Source organism: Falco peregrinus, chromosome 8 (assembly GCF_023634155.1).
Source record: "Falco peregrinus isolate bFalPer1 chromosome 8, bFalPer1.pri, whole genome shotgun sequence".
Taxonomy (NCBI): Eukaryota; Metazoa; Chordata; class Aves; order Falconiformes; family Falconidae; genus Falco; species Falco peregrinus.
The window spans coordinates 12145192-12166584 of NC_073728.1; the positions used below are offsets into that span (position 1 = coordinate 12145192).

The following is a 21393-nucleotide window of genomic DNA, read 5'->3' on the forward strand; positions in this document are numbered from 1 at the left end:
CTATGTTTCAACTTGCATGGTATCCAGCCCAATGGAAAACTTGCCCTGAGACCTCTAGTTATGAACCAAAATCTTAAAATAGCATTATTATAAATATTCCCAAATACTCTTGTGGTTACTTATTATCATATTTTCAAACTACCTAACAATCCAACAGTGTTTTCTTTACAAAAGGCTGCCCTAAAGCACTTCAGACTGCACTGACAGCCAGAACGCAACAGCCATTTGCATCTTCAGTAGAGTGGGCTCCCCTCTGCAGACTACAGCTGAGGACTGTTCTTTTACTTATCCCATTTTAATTTCTTTTGAACATGGGACAATGGGAAAACTGAAGATAATTTCAAATGTGTTTGCATTATCTGCGAAGAATTCTATAAAGGCACCAAAAATAAGGGGTTTTTTGCCTATTGTATTTTCGACATTGGTTCACAAGTCAGATAACGTCTGTGTTGGCAACTACAATTCTTTTATTGGACACATTTTACTGAGCATTGAACACTTGTTTATGTAGGCACAGATTTTAGAATAACACCACAAAATCAGAAGGATAAAGTGCAGACCTGTACTGAGAAGCAGGCCTGGTAAATCAGTCTACTCCTACAACTCAGCAGAGAAAAGAAAGAAAAGGGGGAAAAAAACTGCCATTATAAGAGAAGAAGTGTATTATAAATTACATCCTGCAGTAACAGAGCTATACAACCTTTCCTGAAAGGTCCAGAGAACTGGAAAGCCCAGGTCCCCTGAGTACACCGTGTTTGTCGCAGGACATACTTTAAGTTAGACTTTGGCTTACACAAGTGGTTTATTTATAAGAAAACTTAACAAAGATGTACTGAGTAAAACAGTTCTCCTAACATCATTTCTTTATATATTTCAGAATTATATTTCAGAATAAAAAATTAGGCACTTAAAACCAGATAACAACCTGCCCCCAACACAGTAAGTTTCAGCAAATAGTGACTAAAGAGCGAAAGGGGGAAGCCAGCGCGACTCATGACTTTAAGCAATGGTCATTGCCAGATCTCATTTCTGCTTGCATCCAAATTTTCTCCCTAAGAAGATTCAGGAGGTGAAATGGTAAATTAAACATGTCCTTGTCTTTCTCCATCTCATAAGGGCAGTTTTCTACCATTCTCAGTTACAGAAAAAAAACCCAAACCATGTATTTCCAGAGCTGGCACATATCCAAAAAAAAAGGAAAAAAAAAAAAAAGAAAGTAGAAAACAAAAGGGAGAATAAAAACTAATATAAGCTAAAACATTACTTTGTAGTAAACAATAGAATATAACGTGCAATAGTGCAATTTCTCCTTTGCTGCTCCAACAATGAAGTCTTGGTAGATAGTCCACTGCATGTCAAGGTACGGCATCCTGCATCTAACTACGTGCTTGTCGGGCACTGCTGGCTTTGCCGGGCTTTGGAGCCAAGTCGCCGTGTCCGGGCTCTCCCTTCCCCTTCCCAAGGTGGCGGAGCTTCTGATCCCAGCGCTGCACATTGAAAGGCAAAGAAATTACAAAAGAGATCACAGAAGAAGAAATAAGTCATATGTAAAACAACCGCATGTGTTTACAAACAGCAGCGAAAAAATAAAACGCTGTTGCTGTTTCCATCGCCCTACCCTGCGTGGGGCTCAAATGGTGGAATGCAAGGTTATCGCTAAAAGTCACTTTAAATGAAGACACCATTTCCCGGCTTTCCTGTAGCCTCTCTGAATGAAGTGGCTGATACAAGGCATAATAGCTTCAGCACAAAAGCATCTCACCTACTAAATAATAAAATTTAAATGAAGCTATTCAGGCAGTCTTTGGGGAAAGCAGGATAAAAAAAATAGCCAAAGTGGTTTGTTTGGGTTTTTTTAAATTAATTAATTTATTTGTTTGTTTTTATTTTTCCAGGTAATAGCAACACCACTACAAAAAAACATAATAGATATAGTTAGTACAACTGACAATGCTTTTGGTGAAGGAGATTATGATGAGAAGTGGGTGACAACGTGGCGTGGTCCTCACATCCCCAGGCTGGGTGTGAGGGCAGGGTCAGCAGCACACAGACCATGAGGAAATAGGTGAGAAAAATAAGTGAGTTCCCAAAAAAAGAAACCCCAACAAGTGACACTACCACCCGAGAACTGAAGCCGAGAAGAAGTCAGCCCACAGCAGTAACGTGGTATTTGCTCTGTGGCACTGGACTTCACAACGTTCTGCCAAATCAAACAACTTGGAATAAGACCTCCATATCTCGTCACTCATGGCATCTCTGTGGATGTGATAAACGTGCACAGAAAATCTTACGTTTGCAATCAGAATGGTATTTTCCTGCCAGTCCCATTAACGCCGTTGAAGAAAGTGCTGAGTGGAAGAGACCAGTTTGCACAGGCACAACCAGTATGTCAAATCAACGGCTGAGAAATTGTGTCAAAGAAAGAATATTCTGTGTAAAATGACACTCCTAACAACATCAACATCGCTGATACTTTGCAGTGCATCAAAATACAAAAAGGCAATCCTTCCAGAACTTGGAATACATTAGAATACATTTAAATTAGAAAACATTAGAATATATTTTCATGTGTTGCTTGCACTTGAGTTCATTGCTTCCAGTTCTCTACAACAACCTCCCTCACCTAAGCCAGGAAGGTAAATTTAAAATAGTCTCTAATCCACCCAATTTGGTAAGAGAACCATACTTTAAAAATATCTGAAAAGTACAGTTCTGACTTAGTCTGGAAAACATTTGTAAAGCCCTCTTGTGGGTGTTTTTTTTTCCCAATTAGTATCACAATCCGAATGAAATAGGCGTGTGTTGCAGAACTCACAGTTTGCCTGCGGAGTTAAAACACTCCTACTGTTCAGTTGAGACAGAGGTTTTGATTGCTGCTGCACTGGTATACTTTAGGGTAATTCAGTCTATCCCTTTAGTTTATTCAGCATGCATTTCTATAGTAATGCAGCAAATAACAAACCAAGTTAATTTTTTATACTCAATATTATTTAACTGGGGTCAGCATGTGTATTTCCTTCCCTTATTTTGAAAAGGTTGGGTAGGTGTTTCATGGTACCTGCAACATTCGACTCCTGGTGAGATACTTTCTTACCTTTACTTTTTTACCCAGGCGATCCTTCCACTTCTCAGCTATGGAGCCTTCCACCAAGAGTAGCCTACACAACAGAGACAACAAGTTACTCCATCAGCCTGCAAGCACCACCTACACAACCCAGCACATGGAAGACTCTGTGCCTGCAGAGACCCTCATCCCTCCATGAATACCATTAAGGAGATGTACAGAGTCACTCCAAGTTTTCCTTTCCTGGTGGCTCTGAAGTTCAGCTTTACGGGCAGGGGAACAAACAACAAATATGCTCCAAGGACAATGTAGAAGGAGTTACCTGGAGCGCTCCTCATCTTCGTAACCCATGATGATGTACTCTTCATTGGCGCTGAGTGGGGGGCACAGGCAGCCAGAGTTCGTGTGGAGGTTTATAGTGTCCTTTGGGATGTTCACCAGGGAAGATTTTAGGATCTCCTTTACTTCCACTACTGCAGTGACGTCGTGACATTTAGTCTTTACCTCCTTCACTTTAGCTCGAATGACTGGGAAAAAGCACAAAGAGCGTAGTTAGCAGCAGCAGATAATGCAGGTCACCCCAAGCCGTTCCTGGTGACCTCTGGGATTAGTCTTTTACATGGTCCATTATGAAAAGCTTAGCTGAACTCCAGCACCATCCCTGCCCCCACCCCTTCACTTCACCCTCCACTAAGAGGGTTCAGGTAGCTCCATGTATCTCATAACAGTATGGTCACAAGTAGGAGTTACGTACCAGTTGGATTTATGTCCTGTTAAAGTGGGGCTTCAGTTTCAGCATCTCTTCTTCTTTGCCCTTTCCACTTTAAATATATTTAACCCACTCCTTGTACGCCCTCCTCCTCCCTCAGGCTGTAGCTGATCCCTTTGTGACCACCCGCAGCACAGATGACCAGTACGTCACCCTCAACCCTTCACGAAACGTGAATGTGCGTTAAAACTCCTCATATCACTGCTTCTGCTGGATGACAGGCCCTTACCTTTGTAATTCTCTTTCCAGTGACCCAGCACCAATCTGATCTGCTCTTTATGAACTCCAAACGCTCCTGATCTTGACCTGATGACCCATCTAATTGTCTCCTCCCTCATCCTTTCCTTTCACCTTAAGCTGGATAGGAGGAACAGTTGCCTTTCAAAGGCAATGCTTTTTGTGTCTCTCACAGTGACCAGTGAACTGATACCACATGCAAATGCAAAGCCAATCCAGAGGTCACACTCCAGAGAATGCCACGTCTTTCACAGCCTGCAAACAAGAGTCCCTTTCTCTTACAAACAGCAGATTTCCCAGATTCCAAATTTCTTTTGACCTACGTGAAAAAGGTAATATGGAAGAAAGAAAACCATGGGCTTACGCATCCCCTCTCTCCATGTGCACTGCCCATAAGGACCATCAACCAGTGTGTATTGCAACCACACTAAATACAGTTGCCAGCAATTAGCAATTACTAACCTGTGCATTTAATATACACCATTTACCCCAAGTGATCCACTTTCTTAAAACCTTGTAAGATTTTTTTTTAAAAAATCTTGCCTTAGTTTGGAGTTATTTCAAATGCATTTTGAAACCTCTTTAATTTCAAAAGCTTGAAAAGATGGGTAGCAGCATGCTCTGTGACTCTCTGCCATATGCAGGTACCCACTAGAGAGTAGTCACTCTGTAATTATTTTCCAAACAAATCCACCAAAACAACATAAAACCGACTAGTCACCTAAAAAATAAGTTTGAGTACAATTGTATTTCTTTAGCTTTTAATAGGATCTATTTTTAAAAGAAGCTCATCTGAATAGCTGCATAAATGCATAATCTTAATAAATATTACACAATCGCTACCCTTTAAATGAAGTCTTCAAGTTCCCTGAGCCTATGGCTATTCACACCAGAAATGTGAAAAAGGATGGGCCCAATTGTTCAGCTCCTGTGATAAGTACTCCCTGCCTTCAGCAGCCTCAATTGTTTAAAACAGTATGAAGTAAAGTAGCAGCCTGGACCTGCAATATGCCTGAAGACCAGGACAATCTGGACAAGAGAAGGCATCATATGCATGTTACAGGAGTCACTGACAGCATAACACAGCTGGCAAGATGCTCAGTTGCTGGCTTCAATATGCAAGAAGGAAAGAACCTAGTATGCCTGTCAGATCCCACGGTGAGTTTGTAGGCATGAAAGTTAGTAAAAACATCCTTTCTGGCAAAAGCAGAGCATGTTGGAGCTGGAAATCAAAGAGGCAGTTCAAGCACAGCAGCCCACACTGTCACTTTCGTCACACCACGTTTCACAACAGAGAAGTGCACGAACCCCAGATGCCTGCGCTGACGCTGAGATCACTCCGTGTCACAGATGACATTCTTTTATAACGTATTAAACTAATCCCCACCATCATCCTAATTTGGAAATGTTTCAAGCCACATCTTCCTTTTGTAATAAGTACCACTGGATTAACCATCGGTAACTGGGACCATAGGCTTTTTTAAGGAAAATTTTCCCTTTACTGTAACCTTAAAAATGTTGGGAGCTGGCCATGCAGCTGTTCTTACCGTAGTTGTAATTGTTGCGTAGATAGGTCTTCTGGGTAGCTTTTATAGGCTTGCATTTGCAGCGCTCTATAAAAACATAAAGTTTTGTTCAGAAAGAAAAGAGCATATGTTCAGCGACCATCTGCCCCACACCCCAAGCTCACACCTAATGAAAATTTCACTGAATTGACTTGTTTATTACATGCAAGTGAAACAGTAAAAACCACAGGGCATTCCTGGTCTGTTGGAAGATGTTGTGGAACTGTCCATGAGACCTCAAAGGTTTCTAGGAGAAAACTGAAATTTGAAAAACAAAATTTAAAAATCAAAAATACCTAAAACCCCAAATGCTGGAATTTATAGAACAAAAGCCCTAAAACCAACCAACCCCACAACAACACAGACACACAAGAACTTGGAGGTCTGAAGTGATAAAATCTTCCATTTCAAGCCAATTCAAGGTTCAGTCTTGGCCCCTTCCGTGCTCGCAGGTGCTGTAACTCCGTGTCCTTACAACGCCGTCCTCTCTTCTGTACCACACTTACCGAACATCCTCCTTTCTGCACCTTTAATCACACAGACCGTAATACAGACATTGAAAAAAATTACAATAGGGCACCATTTAACATTTGATTGGGACTACATAGCTCGGCTCAGTTCAGCAAACTGGGATCTTCTGGCTAGCAGGCATTCACCAGAAGGAGCGTGGGTTTTGTGGCTAATCCAGTGTGCAGTTCACCTTTGGAGCTGCACCATAAGATTTCGTACGGTGGCACAGCCCCTTCACACCCGAGGGTGGCTAAGAGCTACAGCTCACAAGTGAAGCATGCTGGAGGGTGGTGGGACCAAGTGGCATGTGGCTCCCTGCTCCCAGCGCCGCTGGGACGGTCCTGACAAAATGAAACTTCAACCATGTCTCTTCAGAGGCGTCTGGCAGGAGGTTTAAGAGACATTAAGAGGCTGAAGGGCTTCACTTGACTACGGCAGGTATTTGCTCTTACCTTGGACTCTGGACTCGTCCTCAATTTTTGTGTAAATTTTACACAATTTTATTATGACCCAGAACCTCAGCTTTTAATTAAAATAGGGAAATTAACAGCCCTTATGGTGGTAAGGATGGCCTTCGAAAGACAACACCAATGAGCACTGTCAAAGCAGTATTTCCAGTGGTGCAGCACCCAGACGGCTGGGAACAGTAACAGAGGCAAAAACATTTTCCTTAGTGCCCAGGGGGTGCCAGCGCTGAAGCTCCAGACCCACGTGTTCATTAACACCACCATCACTTCACGGCTGGCTGTTCTAATGCAAATATTTACTTATTTCACACTAGTGTCTAAGTGGAGTTTGGCGAAGGCATTTCAAACAGCTGGTCCCAGTATCACATACACATCTATTTTGACATTTGACTTAGCATTTAAGTAGAAGTAGACTTCATGCATGAAGAGTCTGAAAAAGAACTTTTATTTGCTCTGTAAGATTTCTGCATATTAAAAAAAAAAAAAAAGAGGTGGAATCGTACGGCTATCTCAAATCATTATTTATTTTCTATTGAAAGAATTTTTGTAGTTGAGAATACCAAAAAAAAATACAGGAAAGAGGAGAACATTTCAAAAGAAGACTATATTGTTTCCTTGAATTTCAAACACATCCTCAGAAATCTATATATAGACTCCTACAGACTTCAGCTTTTGTATGAGACTGTGTTAAAATAATAAAGGCAGAGAAGGGAAGTGATTTTTGGCTTCCCTTCTGCCTGTGGGAGCTCATGCATACTTTAGGCCAAATTATGGCCCATTTTATAAGCTGCCTCAAAACAGGCCATAAAAGATGTGCTCCTACAGCCCACACTCACACAGGCATCTCAGCGTTCAAGTCCAACAAGTCGCACACCTCAGCATTCTCCTGCTCTACAGTACTTTGCTCTGCGGCACGAGTAGAATAGAATAGCCTAAACTACAAGACAAGAATACACAGCCTCACTTGTCCCCCAGTTTTAAGATGGTATTGGGTTATTTGATTTTATTAATTTGAGGAATGTATTTCATTAGTCTTGTTCTAGAAACAAATTATAGACCTGCCCATGTTCTTAATGATGGGTATCTCTCAGTCGCCCCGGTGCTTTTCAGATCTACATTTCAAAGAACTTTACAAAATGCTGCATTATTCCTAATTACTATTTAGAGATAAAGAAACTAACAGACAGTCACTTGCCAAGGTCAGTTATAAAGTCAGCCGCAGAGCTAGAACCAACCCCTCTCCCCCAGTCCCTGTGACAGTGTCATTCAAAGGAAGCACAACGTGACTATTTGAGAGCCACGTATTTGACCGATGCACGGTTCTGGCAAAGCTGAGCTTTCCCCAGTGAGCAGGAACACCCAAAAAAGGTGGCTACAAAAATGCACTGCATCTCTTGACGCTGAGGGAAAGTCCCATCTTACACGATAGCCTCCTCTGAAGCTGCCGGATTTAGCAGAAGAGCTCTGGGACCACAACAACGTTGTATCCCAGTAGAGGCTCACACCAGTTTTGACTGAGATCTCAGTTAACTTTGCCATTAAATATTCTTTTTTAATACAAGTCAATACAGGACTAACAAAAGCTCAAAATCTATACCCTTGAAAATGCCACCCTGTAAGTGCCAAAATAAATGGACTGCATGGGAAAAGAGTGTTCCCCATGGATCACTACCAAGAAACGTGCCATCTTACATATATGTACGGGCACAATCCAAAACCTGGCTGTAACGCTCACCAGTACCAGCCTCCCTGATAGATTCAGGATAAAAAACACTCCAGAAAAAAATATCTAAGTAACTTGAAAAGCACCTGATGAAGCAGACAGCGACGTCATTTACTGCCAAGAGAGGTAGGAAAGCTCCTCCTCCAAAAAAACCTGTTCAGACTCAGAGAGAAGGTTTCACCAGTGGACATCGCCAGGGATAAAAGGTGCCTGGAGCAGGGGTCACCCATGGGCACTGCTCACTGCAGCCAGACACAGCAGCACAGGACATATGCTCCAGAAACCATGGAACCAAGTTCAGGATTTTAGAAAACACATCAGGTTGCTACTTGCAAAAAAAATTCTATTTACAATGGCAAAACTACAAATTGACTTTACAGAACCTAGAAATAAAGCAATTATGAAACACAGCCCGTTGGGTCGTTAAACTGTGTTTGTCAGCTGAGACAGGTGTAGTGCATCGAACCAGAAATTGTTTGTTCAGCAAAAGGCAGTGATAAAAACATTACCCTTCATTCTCATCAGCAGTTTTTCTGTGCATCTTCACCCCATTTTTTGCACGGGATTTTTTTGTACAGTCACTGCAGAGCATGAAATCCACAGTTTCTCAATGGCACACAACTGAAAACTGCCTAAAACTAAGAAGATCCTAACTAATTAGTAATAAAAATCTTTAGAAAGTCTTTCAGACACGGTCCCATGCTCAACGCAATTCAAGGTGAAGCTTGTCAAGGGGCTTACTTTTATCAGTATTTTCTAATTGTAGCTGGCTTTCTAAAGGACGTACAATGCAATTTAAGCAATATTTTGCACGTACATAGCTACTTTCACATTGGGACCTACTGATCACATTTTAAAACTGTATTAAGCTGAGCATTATTAATACCATGTTACAATCTGTACACAGAGATAAATGCTGAAGTTATCCAATTTTATGCAGGTATCTTATTTTATGTTCCACAACCATACTTAGGTGTTTGCATCCATGAACTAAGCAGCGGTGCACTCTATAGGTCCTCAACACCTCTGGAAAAGGAAAGACACAATGGCCAACGCTAGGTTTCCAAGTGTCACCTTCTTGAGAAAGGCGTAAGAGGAAAACTTCTGAGGGAATCGTAATAAAATTCAAGGAAACCTATAGTCATTGGCTCACTTGAGCAAAAAAATCACATTTCTATAATCTATCAGCTACCAACCTGGGCTTTGCTTCTTTGTGTTGCCTATGATTAGTGGTAATGCTCAAGGAGTTTTACTCAGTTCCAGGAAAACCAAAACAAAAATAAAAAGCAGCAGGGGACCTGATGGAATAAAACTAGTCTCAAAAAGTCTCAGCCTCAACCTCTTCAGGTTAACAGAACTTTTGCCATTATCTACAAAGCGTGCCAAATTTAATCTACAAACTTTAAAGTCAGCACGAACCATTATCTTCATCGGGTTTGCGCAGTCAAAATCCATTTAATGACCATCGTCACTGTTCAAGACACAACTTTTAATGAAATGAGCACAGCCCCCTTGATTTGATGGAGATTTTGCCCTGACAAGAGCAGAAGGGCAGGCTGAAGAGTTCAGTGAGTTGTACGCTGAGAGGTCCAAAGGCTAAGCAGCCCCAAATCCCACCTGTCCACAGGATGCAAAAGCGCAATCTACAGGATTCCCAGACAAGATAGAGTATTCAAACATTGCTTAGCACCCCTCTTAATTAGTCAAAAATTAAAAGGATTTGAAAGACTATAGCTGATTATGTAGTTTTATAAAAGCGTACTTACCGATGCCGGCGCCTCTACAGTTGCCGTTATTGGAATCCATAGGAAAATCTGGCATGGATTCATAAAATACATAAAGAAATGTTAGTATTTTTAAAACTGGATTATTTCAATACACCCCCATTACAATGTTTTCTCTTTCTCTAATATTTAGTATATTAAAACATAATAACTTGAACAATAAACAGACTGTAAAGTTCTACAGGCCAGCCTGTTAACAGTTGACACAATTTTTTATCTGAATTTCACCCAAATCCAGTTCATCACGTTAAGGGCTCAAGCAGATTACATGTCCCACTTCTACTGGTGCACACAATGGCAGGTTTAGGATGAGGATGGAGATTACGGCATGAACTTAAAAGCATCTAGTAAAAGTAGAGGTACTGTTTGTGTTCAATTAGATGATGAAGGAGAAATTACTTTCGGTTTGGTTTTTTGGTTACTAAGGAAATCAAACCAACCAACCACAATCACATCGTTGAAGCAAATGCCAAAACAAATGTTTCAGACCTTTCCCTTCCCTCAGTCTTAAAAACATATTGATTATTTTGAAGGACAGATAAGGAACAGAAGGAAAAACAGGCACTATGCCCAAAGAACTGCTTTTAGACACATTTGTAAGTGGAATGTGTCCCACATTAGTAAAACACATCATTGCAAACCTACTGTTTATTAAATCACACCATTCAATGGACTTGCATATATATATTTAATCATGAAAACCAAGTACGTTAATACATATAACGTACAAGTTATGAAAAAAATAAATGCACAAGACAAGATTTGGGAGCGAGGCACTACACTTTATTAGGATGACACAGAAAAGGGAAAAACAAATGACCTCTCAAACAAAAGGCTTTTCTTTGAGTTTGCATGCCCAAGTGTTTTATGCAGTTTTTTCAGCTCCGAAAGCTGGTATCATACAAACACCTTTTTTATATCCTCACGCTATCATGGATGTTAATGATGATGCCATCAATGGCGTTATGCTGTTGCTACAGTTTGTCTGCCTTTTGTAGGATGCTTTTACACTACAGGACAGATGAATACACGAGCACGTAACAGAAGCTCCTCTCCTGCAGCCTGAGCTGTAAGGAACCAGCTGCAGGACAGCCCAGGACGCTGATGATACTTGGCATAGGTGAAGGGTTTAGATGTGTGGACTAAATTTTAAGGGCTGGGGCCACTATTTAATCACAAATGCTGTAAATATATCTTTTAAATACCTGTTTATGAGAAAAGTAATATGACTTAGTTAATCTTCTAATTTGCCCATCCCTCCTTTAAAAAAAATATTTAAAATCTCCACCTTAATGCATATTTATAATATTCATAGCAATGTGAAACTTCCTTATGTAAATGAGGATATGGCTAAATGACAGTCAGGGCAGGAGTAAATATGACAAACAACTAAATCCCACACTAACATACTAATGAACTTCAAAAAACTGATACTTCAGGAATAATTATTCCCACCAACATAAGGAGCAAAGGGTATAGAAAACAGCATAGAAGGATGGAATAGATGCTCTTTTACATCCAATAGCTTGTTGGTAATAAAAAAATCACATCCATTTTCTTCCAATGAAAGTTCCAAACTATTGCAGGATCTTGGTTTACAGAACAAAACCTACATTTTCATGGAGCCAATGTGGTCTTTGGTTACTTCCACGGCAGCTCTAAGGTTTCTCCATGCTGCCTTATAACAAGTCAAATTATGCATACTAATTCTTACACGTGTTTAATTTTGTATTCACCTGAGCTCTTCTCAAATTTTTAATAAGCTGTTGGCATCAGGTAGAAATTAAGAGACCTCTACCAACAGCATAAAATTAAAAAAGAGGTCTTCATCAAATTTAAATGCATTTTATTTTGTATCAAGTGTTTTCTTGTACTCCAGGTCATGATGAAAGAGGAATCAAAATGGCTTTCTTCTTGCAAATGGTAAGTAGAAGGATGACCACATGTCTTCTTATTCTTCTTCTCCTGGGCCAGTCCTCTGTGGTCTTGTTCATTTAGCCAAACTGTAGCTTTAAACCTACAATTCCTTCTGCCATGGTAAAAGTATAGAGCGCGCTCGGGTCTATAGTTCCATCATCTTCCATCTGCTCCCACTGCGGACAGAAGTCTGCAAAACCTCCCAGCCACCACCCACGGGGAGGTGCCTCTACCTCTCCATGTGCCCAAGACCAGCCTGAGATTTGTCACCACTCTGGGCATTCAATAGCCCTGGGCCAGCTTCTCAGGTTGCCCTCAAGGCTGCCTGGCTTTGCACACATCCAAGGCAACTCTTCCTGGTGCTTCATGTGGCCCAGCAAGCTACAATTCCTACCACAGGTGCTTCAGTTAGAAATGAAGGGATGGTTCATCCACATCTCCAAAGCACATCCCCTATGCCAACAAAATTGTTAATGGGGGCAGAAAAAATTTTCATCAGCAGAGGAGCCAAGAGAAGTATCAGGTTAAACGCTAACCATCTTCAATCCACGGAGCGAATGTGGAAGGAGAAAGAAGCCCTGAGGTGCACTCCCCCTTCCCAAACCAAGGGCTGATCCAAACAGTCATAACTTCATGGTGTTTGAGCAAACTAATTCCAATTTGCTCTGGAATTACAACCAAAAATAAACCAGAGCCCGGTAAGGGGATCACAGCCTCCCCTGACCCCACTCAAGGTTACGATGCTCCTGTGTATTGCCTGAGGAACTGCCCTTCAAACTCACACCGACACAAGGAGGGCTGGCAAGCACTCACTATGCCCAGCAAGTCATTTTAATTAATCACTTTTTAGAGGAACGCTATATACGTCCTGCAAACAAACACGCAACTGAGCTGCTTCCCACCAGATGTTCCCTTCCACTCCTGGGTACACAACTTATTTTATTTTTACAAAATCACACTGCAACCTCAACCCATTTCCTAATTCAGCATTCCTTCATTTCCCAGGTGACTCGTCCTGCCCCAAATCGGTGGCTGTGGGCATCTGGCGATGCAGCTGGCGGTGCAGCAAGGGCAACTCAGACGCTGTGTGCGGAGCCGCAATTAATGGGAACCGTTCCCATCTCTGTCGTGATTCATTTCCTTGCTTGCCAGGGCTTGGGCCAGGCAAGCACTGACCTTCCCTTGATGCTTGCCTTCCTTGGTGCATCCATGCTTCTTGAGGGATGGGCAGTTTCTACTGATGGAGAGGACCGTGGGCTTGTGGAGGGGAGCGGTGTACAGCACATATTGGGAAAGGCTCCATGTCTCCCTGATCCTTCCCCCAGTCAAGCTCCTAGTGCCTGGTCCCCTCTTATCCACCAGGGAAGCAATGGGAAAAACAGTCTGGGCCAGCCCTGGCAGCAGCCACTCGCAAGATCTGCGGTGGATCTCATGATCTCACGAAATCCACCCCGCCGAGCCCAGCAGCCTAACGGGCAGGGTCCCCTCTCCATCAGGAGGTGCACACTGCTTAGACCTTTGGTTATAATGCAGACAGGAAAAAAATAAGCAGCTGTTTTTAAAAATAAACATCTGACTTCCTACTGTTCCACTTCTCTTCAGAGGCAACTTCTCTGCCAAATTTCGTCTACGCAGAGCAATCTTTTTGAAAGAAATACCTATCGGTGATGATTAGCAGGATTGACAAAGAGGTGATATTATCCAGTGCTCCAATCCAAAGGCTTCCGATTAGATTTTCTTTAAGAGCAGGGGGAAAAAGTCCAAGCTGATTTTCCCAATAAATTGTTTTAATAATCCATTTTCAGAGGGATGCTATATACAAAGAAAACAACAAACCACTAACTGGTTTAAGGAGCGCTGAATAAAAGCCACTTGCATAGTAAGCATACAAAACAACAATGCCTGGACCACAAGATTTGGGCGAGAGGTTTGGAAAAAGGGAAGAACTTGGTAAAACTTAGTTTTGAGCAAACCTCTTACTTCTATCGCAGTTTAAATTATTAAGAAAAAGAAAAAAAAAAGGCAAAGAAAGAGCCAAAAGCGACATGATCCTGATGGTCACATCAATGCAAGAATACCGCCCGGCTATGCCTGAAGCCATTTCAGGCACCCGGCTTCAAAGAACTAAACCACAGCCAGCGGCTGCTGCTTGGGCACCTTTTTCGGAGACATCTGTGAGCCCCATTAATTAAAAAATCCTTCCAAAATGCGTGAATTCAGACCTTGTAATCTACTTCAGCTCTTCGTACAAAGAAGACCTTTGCTAATCTGATTGCAAACACGTGCACAGCAAAGCAAAGGAACATGAAAATTGATCCTGGTTAAAATGTAACGCAGACCACTCGCGCTCCAAGTTGCAGAGCAGCCTGCAACATGGCAACACGGCTGCTCCACATACCAAGATACTCCACATACCAAATCCTGCCAGGTTTTGATGGCATTTAATGGCCAAGGTCTTGACTTGGCACTTAGATTGTAAAAGACCTTCTAGGGGACTCAGCCTACAAAACTGTAGCAACAGCATAATGCCATCAATGGCATCATCATTAACAAGGTTTAAATTCCTTTATTTACTTTTCCCATCTGCTTTCAGGCTTGAAGCTTGTCAAAATTTTGTTCTTTAACTGAGAAATGAGCCTGCTTCCAAGTTTTGAGCAAATGCCTAAGCAAATCTCAACTTCATAAATGACAACCTGGGCATGACTCCTTGCCCTCAGTACAGCCTGACACACTCCCCTCGCACCGCTCTGCATCTTGGCTACTGTAAGTAGAGCTACACAAAGTCTGAGTCATAGCAAACCTGATCTGGAGTTTGGAAACCACTGTTTTGGAAATGAAGTTAATAGCATACGAAAAACGAGCATGGGAAACAGCTCTTTTGCCTTTCTTTTAGGCACACAATGCCAAATTCACAAACTGGGTTACTACGAATTCATCCAGGCAGGTACAGAGAACTTGCACTATGCAGAGAAATAAAGGGTTCATAGAAGATTTAAGAAAATACGTCTCCATCACACGAAAAACATTAAAGAAAACCAGAGGTTAAAGAGGTGGGTTGGGTTCTTTTAGGAAATTCAAGAGTTCTCCTCAGCCATCTTATGATAGTCACCCCAAATGGTTCAGACATTAATTACATGTGGTTGACACCTTGTGAAGCTGCTTCCCTTCCCTCCAACTTCTCATTAGCAACCTTGTTGTTATGCCTTCAAGATATTCTCCTATCTAAATAAGATACAGTGAGGCAGACCCAACTGACAGGTCTGTCCCCCAATACACATGGTACCCATCATACTGCTCCGGTATTATTGCCAGTTCCCTTTTCCAAACAGGAATAAACATGTCGCTTGAGACATAAACACTGTGCTAGACAGCAGCAGCCAGGCACATGCGCTGAAGCGCTTTTCCGAGTCAGCATCCCAACAGCAATGATGACTGTGGTCAGGCTGGTCATTTATTACATGTAAAATTAAAAACAGGTCCCACCATCAGGATGTTAAATTCAAGACAGTTTTTGTCTATCTGTACTTTTTGCTGCTTCACAGGCTAGGGAAGATTTGACAGGACCCTGAATGAAGAAAGCAGATAACCTGATAGACGTGAGGAAGAGTCAGCATATGCACATGGAGATTGAAATATATGGAGTAAGCGAGTGGGACCCCCTGCAGATGCAAAGACAGTCTCCACCAATGTCTGCGAGCAGAACCACTTTCATCCCTCAAAGGCACAGGACAGGGGAGCAGGGTAAAAACCACAGGAGACATCAGACATTAGCATGCACTAATCTGACATCTGGGATGTTAACGTGTTACCAAGAGGCTTTTTTATCCTCTGTCCTGGACTGTGTTTTGTCAGATCTTCCACAAAAAGCCAAAACACTCATTGTCACACACCTCCCTCCAGAACAATGACATCATGCCCAGAGCATCCCTCTGCTGCCTGGGTGTAAAGGAACCCAGGTGTTTCCCAAAGATAATGAAAAAAATCAAGGAAGATATGCTTCCCAGGTGGCCGCTGTAACTTGAGGAACTTCAGCTCTCCAAATCAGCAGCATGGTACAGCAGCTCACACTCAGGTTTTGGAGACCAGCACAAGCTCAGGGGGCCTGCAAAATTTTTCCTCTAACTGAGCCTCAAACAAGGTCCAGTTCTCAGCTTTCTCCATCACAGACATAGCAGCGACTCCTTCACCCCTTCATCATGCCAGCAGCCCTGAAGAACATCACGAGAATGACACAAATACCTCCCTCATTCCTGCAAAGTCTTTAGGTCTTCCTTACCACCTGGGCTGCACTGGAAAGAGGTCCTAGAAGATGCTTGTGGAGGACTCATGACCTGTGCCTCAATAACCAGAAGTGGCCTTGTTACTGGGATTTGCCACCGATTTTAGCAACCACAGCTTCTCTGCGCTTTGCAGCAGCCAGCCTATTAAGCATGGGGAGTACAACTGATCAGAGAGGAATTCTGCATCTCTTGCTGCAACAACAGCCAAAGAAAACCAGTTGAATGAACTTCAAACGCTCTCCAACTCAGCACCATTGAAATGAGAGTCAAGACCAATTACTTTAACGGTGACGGAATTTTCATGAGTGTCCGTGCAAGCTCTTCCCAGATGCAAAAGAGCAGACGACATCCCACCCAGCATGACGTGAACCAGCTGCAGCCTCCTGCAGGTGACTCAACCTGGAGAGTGTGTACCAGGGGTCAGAAGTGCCCTTGCATCCAGCTGAACCATGCACCCAGAAATGTGAGCGGTCTAATACTGGAAAAGGAATGGAAAGCAGGCTTTCTGAATCCTGTCCCTGCTGTGACAAGGACAAACACCTGACCCTGCCGTCCTTCAGGCTGCTGCCTTATGGAAGGGAGTAGACAAATGCATTAACCCTCACCAGGAATAATGCAGATGCCTCAAGAGGAAAGGAAACAGCAGCACCCTGCCACTTCGCAAGTGGCAAAAAACTAAAGAAAAATCAAGATTTCACTTCTGAAGGATATAAGCCCCATCTCTTCTACAACAGAAGCCCATGAAGCAATGGATTTATTTTTCTGCCTGCTCTACCAGGTGCAGTTTACAGACAGCACGTGGGGCAGGCGTGCTTAGGAGGCAGAATAAGAGCGGGTATTCTGCACGCTCCCCATTAGGCAGCTGGGTTATTCGTATCTTCTACTTGGCTGCAATCCTTTATTTGGAGAATTGAATTTGGAAGTGTTCACCTTACCTCTTCCTAGAACAGGAATCCTTCACTCTGCTTTCTAAAGGAGCAGTTTTATTCCCTCAAGAAGGATTCTTTCAGTCTGGTGCATAATGCATCAGTTCAAAATTTTCAGCCCAGAAATGAGAATGTCATCAGGTTCTCATTCACTGAAAGAGAGTTTTCATGGATCTGGCCCTGGAATCCCTCAAAGAGGTTATTGTACTGCTGAGGTCCTCAGAAATAGGTAACTCGGGGGCAATTTTAGCCAAACTTCCTCCCTCCAGATTTGAACGCGATTGCTCTCAAATCGCTGCAGACCTGCCAAGCCTCACTCAGTTTGGAGCCATTTTTAAGGTGGTTTTGAAAGCACCTCAGTGCTGCAGAGAAAGGTGCTTGGTGTTGAAAACTGCACTTCCCCAAGCCCTGCCAGCAGGTCTGCAGCCCCCAGAGAGCAGCAGCAGCAGCGGGCAAGCTGCAGGCAGAAATAGATGGCTGGGTTCACGGGCTGGGGACAGCTGCGGGGGGCAGGGGGGAAGGATGGAAAGGCGAGAGGGAAGCAGTTAGAAGGGTTAGAGAGAAATATTGGTAACAACTGGAGATACCAGGGTACGGTCATTGACTTGAGAGTTCAAGAGGTGGAGAAAGTAACTCGGTGGAGCGAGAGAAGGAGCGGGGTTAGCCTGGCCTGCAGGTACATGGGGAGGAGAGCAGCGAGCAGCTTTCCCGGGAAGGCTGAGCTGGGAAGCACGGTCAGGAAACCGAAGCATGAGATTTCATTAGGAGAGGAAAACAGGCATTACAGTGCTGGGTATTGCTGGCAGTGGGATACATAGAGCATTTGGTAATGGGACAGAAACAGTCAAATAGTGTGGCGAGCATAGAATGAAAGAAAAAAACCTCTTTTCACTCACAGGCCACTGCTGGGGGAGAATGGAGAGGGGGGATGTGCTGCCCATCAGTGAGCTCCCACAGCCTGGCAGTGCCGGCGGTGCCAGGAGCCCGCAGGGTGCGTGGGTGCTGCTCTGCCTCGGCCCCTCGACAACTCTGAGCTGCTCCCTGCCCCAGCGCTGCCCCCCCCCCCCCCCCCGCGATGGGCAGCCCCCCAGCCCCGCAGCCAGGCGAGGCAGCTGGCTCCCACCCGCAGCACACGCTCCCCGCTGGTCAGTCAGCAACCGCGCTCGCTCCGTAAAGATCAGAGCTCACTCGTGACAGCCACTCGCTGCCCTGCGTTAATTCCCTCTTCAGTAGCTCCTTCAGTTCACTCTTTCCGTTGTGGTCGACATCACCACGTCGGGGCTGTCCCCTGCGAACTGCCCCAGCCCAAAGGCGGCCGTCCCCGGCGCACACCCCTGCCGGAGCAGGGTCCCCGGCCAGCAGCAGGTCTGGAGCACCGCGGTGGCCGGAGGGTCACCCAGCAGATCCCGCCCGGCCGCCTGGCGATGCTCCCGGTACCCCCGGGGCGCTGCGGGGCGCCCAGCGCCAGCCGTGCTGTGGGGCCGCGGCGAGAGCAGCCGGCGGAACGGGGCGCAGCGAGAGAGCGGGGGGTCCGAGGGCTCCGCGGAGGGGGCCAGGCACCACCCGAGCCGCCGCCGGGACACCGGGAACGCGAGGCGGCGAAGGCTGCGCCTCTGCCGGCTCCTCTCCCGGCCGCAGCCCGTGACCCCCGGCGGGGGACCCCTGCCGCGACCGCGCGCTGGTGCCCGCTGCGGAGGCGAGGGGGTCCCCTCCGGGTCCCGTCCCCCCCCGGCGGCGCGGGTGCTCGCAGTGGCACGGGAGGAGGCCGGGGAGCCCGAGGCCCCCGCTCCCGCCCGGGGCTGCGCCGCCCTGGACCCGCCGGGGCGCCCGGGCAGGGGAGCGGGGCGGCTGGGGCCGAGCGACGGGCTGCGGGAGCCGGCGGCCCGGGGCCGGGCTCGCCCCCCGGCGGCTCTGCCTTCCCTCCAGCGAGCGGCTGCGGCGGGAGCCCCGGCGGGGCACGGGAGCGCTCCCGGCCGCGGGACGCGCGGCGCTCCGCAGCCCGGCAGGGCTGTCATTGTCACACACCCTCCCTCCGGCAGCCAAACTTTTCCAGCAGCGCTGCGGCTGACAAGGGCGGAGAAAAGAGCCGAAGGAAGCGGAGGAGGGCGAGACCAAAGGCTTTGCGAGGTCCGACAGCGCGGCGGACGGGCAGGGCCCCGGGCGGGCTCCCCTCCCCGCTCGGCGGCCCATTGTGCGGGCGGGCGGCGGAGCGGAGCGGGGCGGCCCCGGCCCGGCCCCCCGGGCACTCACCGGCGCCCTCGGCGGTGACGATGGCCTCGGGGGAGATGCAGACGCCGCGGTCGTAGAGCGGCAGCTCGTCGCAGGCCAGGCTCTCGGGCCAGGCGTGGCGGTAGCGGATGAGGACGGGCTCGCAGCCGGCGCGGGCGCGCTCGCAGACGGACTTGCAGGGCTTGATGGGCTCGTGCTGGAAGTCGATGGTGCAGATGGGCGCGTACATGGCGCAGAGGAAGAAGAGGAGGTCGGGGCTGCAGTTGGTGCCCAGCAGCCCCTCGAACTGCTCCATGGCCAGCACGGCGTTGGCCTGCGTGCTGTGGTGCAGGTGGTTCGGCATCTTGGTCATGTTCCAGGGCAGCGGCTTGCACAGCGGGATGCGCACCGGCTCGCAGGCCGCCGCCCGCCCCGCCGGCGCCCGCCCCATCACCAGCAGCCCGGCCAGGGCCAGCACCGGCAGCCCCCGCCACATGCCGCCGCCGCCCGCCCCGACCGCGCCGAGCGGAGCGGCCGAGCGGCCAGACCTCGGCGCGGGGGGCGGCTCCTCCGCCGGCGGCGGCCGCGCTGCCCCGGGGCCCCGCCCGCCGCCCGGCCCCTCCGCGCCCCCCGCCGGGCCGGGCCGCTCCGCGGGGCCGCCCCTGCCGCCCGGGCCCCTCCGCGCCGCCCCGCTCGGCGGGGCCGCCTCCCCGGTCCCGCTCCGCCCCGCCGCTCGGCCCCGAACAAAGGCGGCCGCGGGGCGCAGCCCGGGAGCGGCCCGCTCCGCCCCGGGAGGGGAGAGGGTCCCCTCTGCGTGCGAGCACCGCGCGTCCCTGCCGCCCCCGGGGGGGGATGCCGAGCGCAGCGCACCGAGCCGCCCCCGCCCCGCAGACACGCTCCGTACCCCGGGGGGGTGCCCGGGGCCGCGCACGGCGGGGAGCGGCGGTGGGCGACCCTTCGCGGAGGACGGCCGGTCGTCACGGTGGGAGGCTTGAAACAGGCAGCCGGGCTGCAGGTCGTGCTTACTTTTCAGAAAGTTTGTTGTGTTTTGTTTTGTTTTTTTTTCTAAAAAAACCCCCAACATATATTCATGCTTAAGTGGTTCCTAGATGTTTAAGTAATGCACACAGCAGTGGCATGACAAAGGGTGTCCCGACTTCAACAGAAAAAAGAGCCCCGACCTAAACGAACTGACATTTATTAAGTTCTTCCCAGGCATGAGGGCACGGAGCAGCCTCTCGATTGTGTGTCTGGTTGGGCTTTATGGTGGTGTCAGTGGGTTTCCCACCACGCTGCCTCCTGTGAGCAGGAGCACAGCTCCCAGCAGCCGGGACGCAGAAGCCGGATCAAAACCAGGGAGGGGTTGTGAAAGCAGCCACAGATACAGCCTCAGAAACATGGGGTCCTAAGCCTGGAAAGGCTTTTTGCATTTTTTAACTTTATCACTGCGCATGAAATCTTGATCCCTTTTGCTGGGCTGCAAAAGTCCCGTTGACTCCAGTGAAGGCACACGCCCAGCAAACTGGGAGCTGCAGTTAAGGCCAGCAGTGGATGTTCCAGCACCTCTGCGCCAGCGCTCGGCCTTGCGTCTGCCCTCCTCTGCAGGCTGGTGCTGATCTCAAGGACTGAATTGCTCCCTGCACTCCCAGAAGAAACTTTGGGGCTCAGAGACGAGTAGAAACATCCACACGCATGTGCACCTGCCAGCCGCTGGAGACGCCAGCCGAGCTGGGCTGCCCGTGCCCCGGAGCCCCAGCCAGGCTGCCCGTGCCCCAGAGCCAGCTGCCGGGCAGGCAGAGCGGCCGTGGCGGAGGCAGAGGGCAGCTCCTGCCTCTACAGGGAGAACTAAGGAGAGATCTGCTTTGACTCACCCTTTCAGCTCCTCAAATTTAGCCATAGCAAGATCTGAGGCTTGAATTCCCTCTTGCAGCGTCAAATAATAA

General features: G+C 47.1%; 1 protein-coding gene across 1 annotated transcript; it reads right to left on the reverse strand.

The window, feature by feature from the left end:
* Positions 1-447: 447 nt before the first annotated feature.
* On the reverse strand, positions 448-20034 carry FRZB (frizzled related protein). The gene is made up of 6 exons (XM_005244435.4): positions 19493-20034; positions 10102-10149; positions 5618-5683; positions 3387-3591; positions 3095-3158; positions 448-1487 (listed from the first exon to the last, which is right to left on the reverse strand). Exons 1-6 carry the CDS (start codon positions 19944-19946, stop codon positions 1377-1379), a joined length of 948 nt encoding a protein of 315 aa, XP_005244492.4. The 5' UTR covers positions 19947-20034; the 3' UTR covers positions 448-1376.
* Between the last annotated feature and the right edge of the window lie 1359 nt (positions 20035-21393).

What these genes read in the sequence shown, in the direction of transcription:
- FRZB (XM_005244435.4), bottom strand. Translation starts at nt 19,946, where the DNA reads ATGTGGCGGGGGCTGCCGGTGCTGGCCCTGGCCGGGCTGCTGGTGATG. An exon ending in CTGTAGAGGCGCCGGCATCG is followed by an intron (nt 5,684 to 10,101) that starts GTAAGTACGCTT and finishes ATGTTTTTATAG; the next exon opens with AGCGCTGCAAATGCAAGCCT. An exon ending in GCCTGGGTAAAAAAGTAAAG is followed by an intron (nt 1,488 to 3,094) that starts GTAAGAAAGTAT and finishes TTCAATGTGCAG; the next exon opens with CGCTGGGATCAGAAGCTCCG.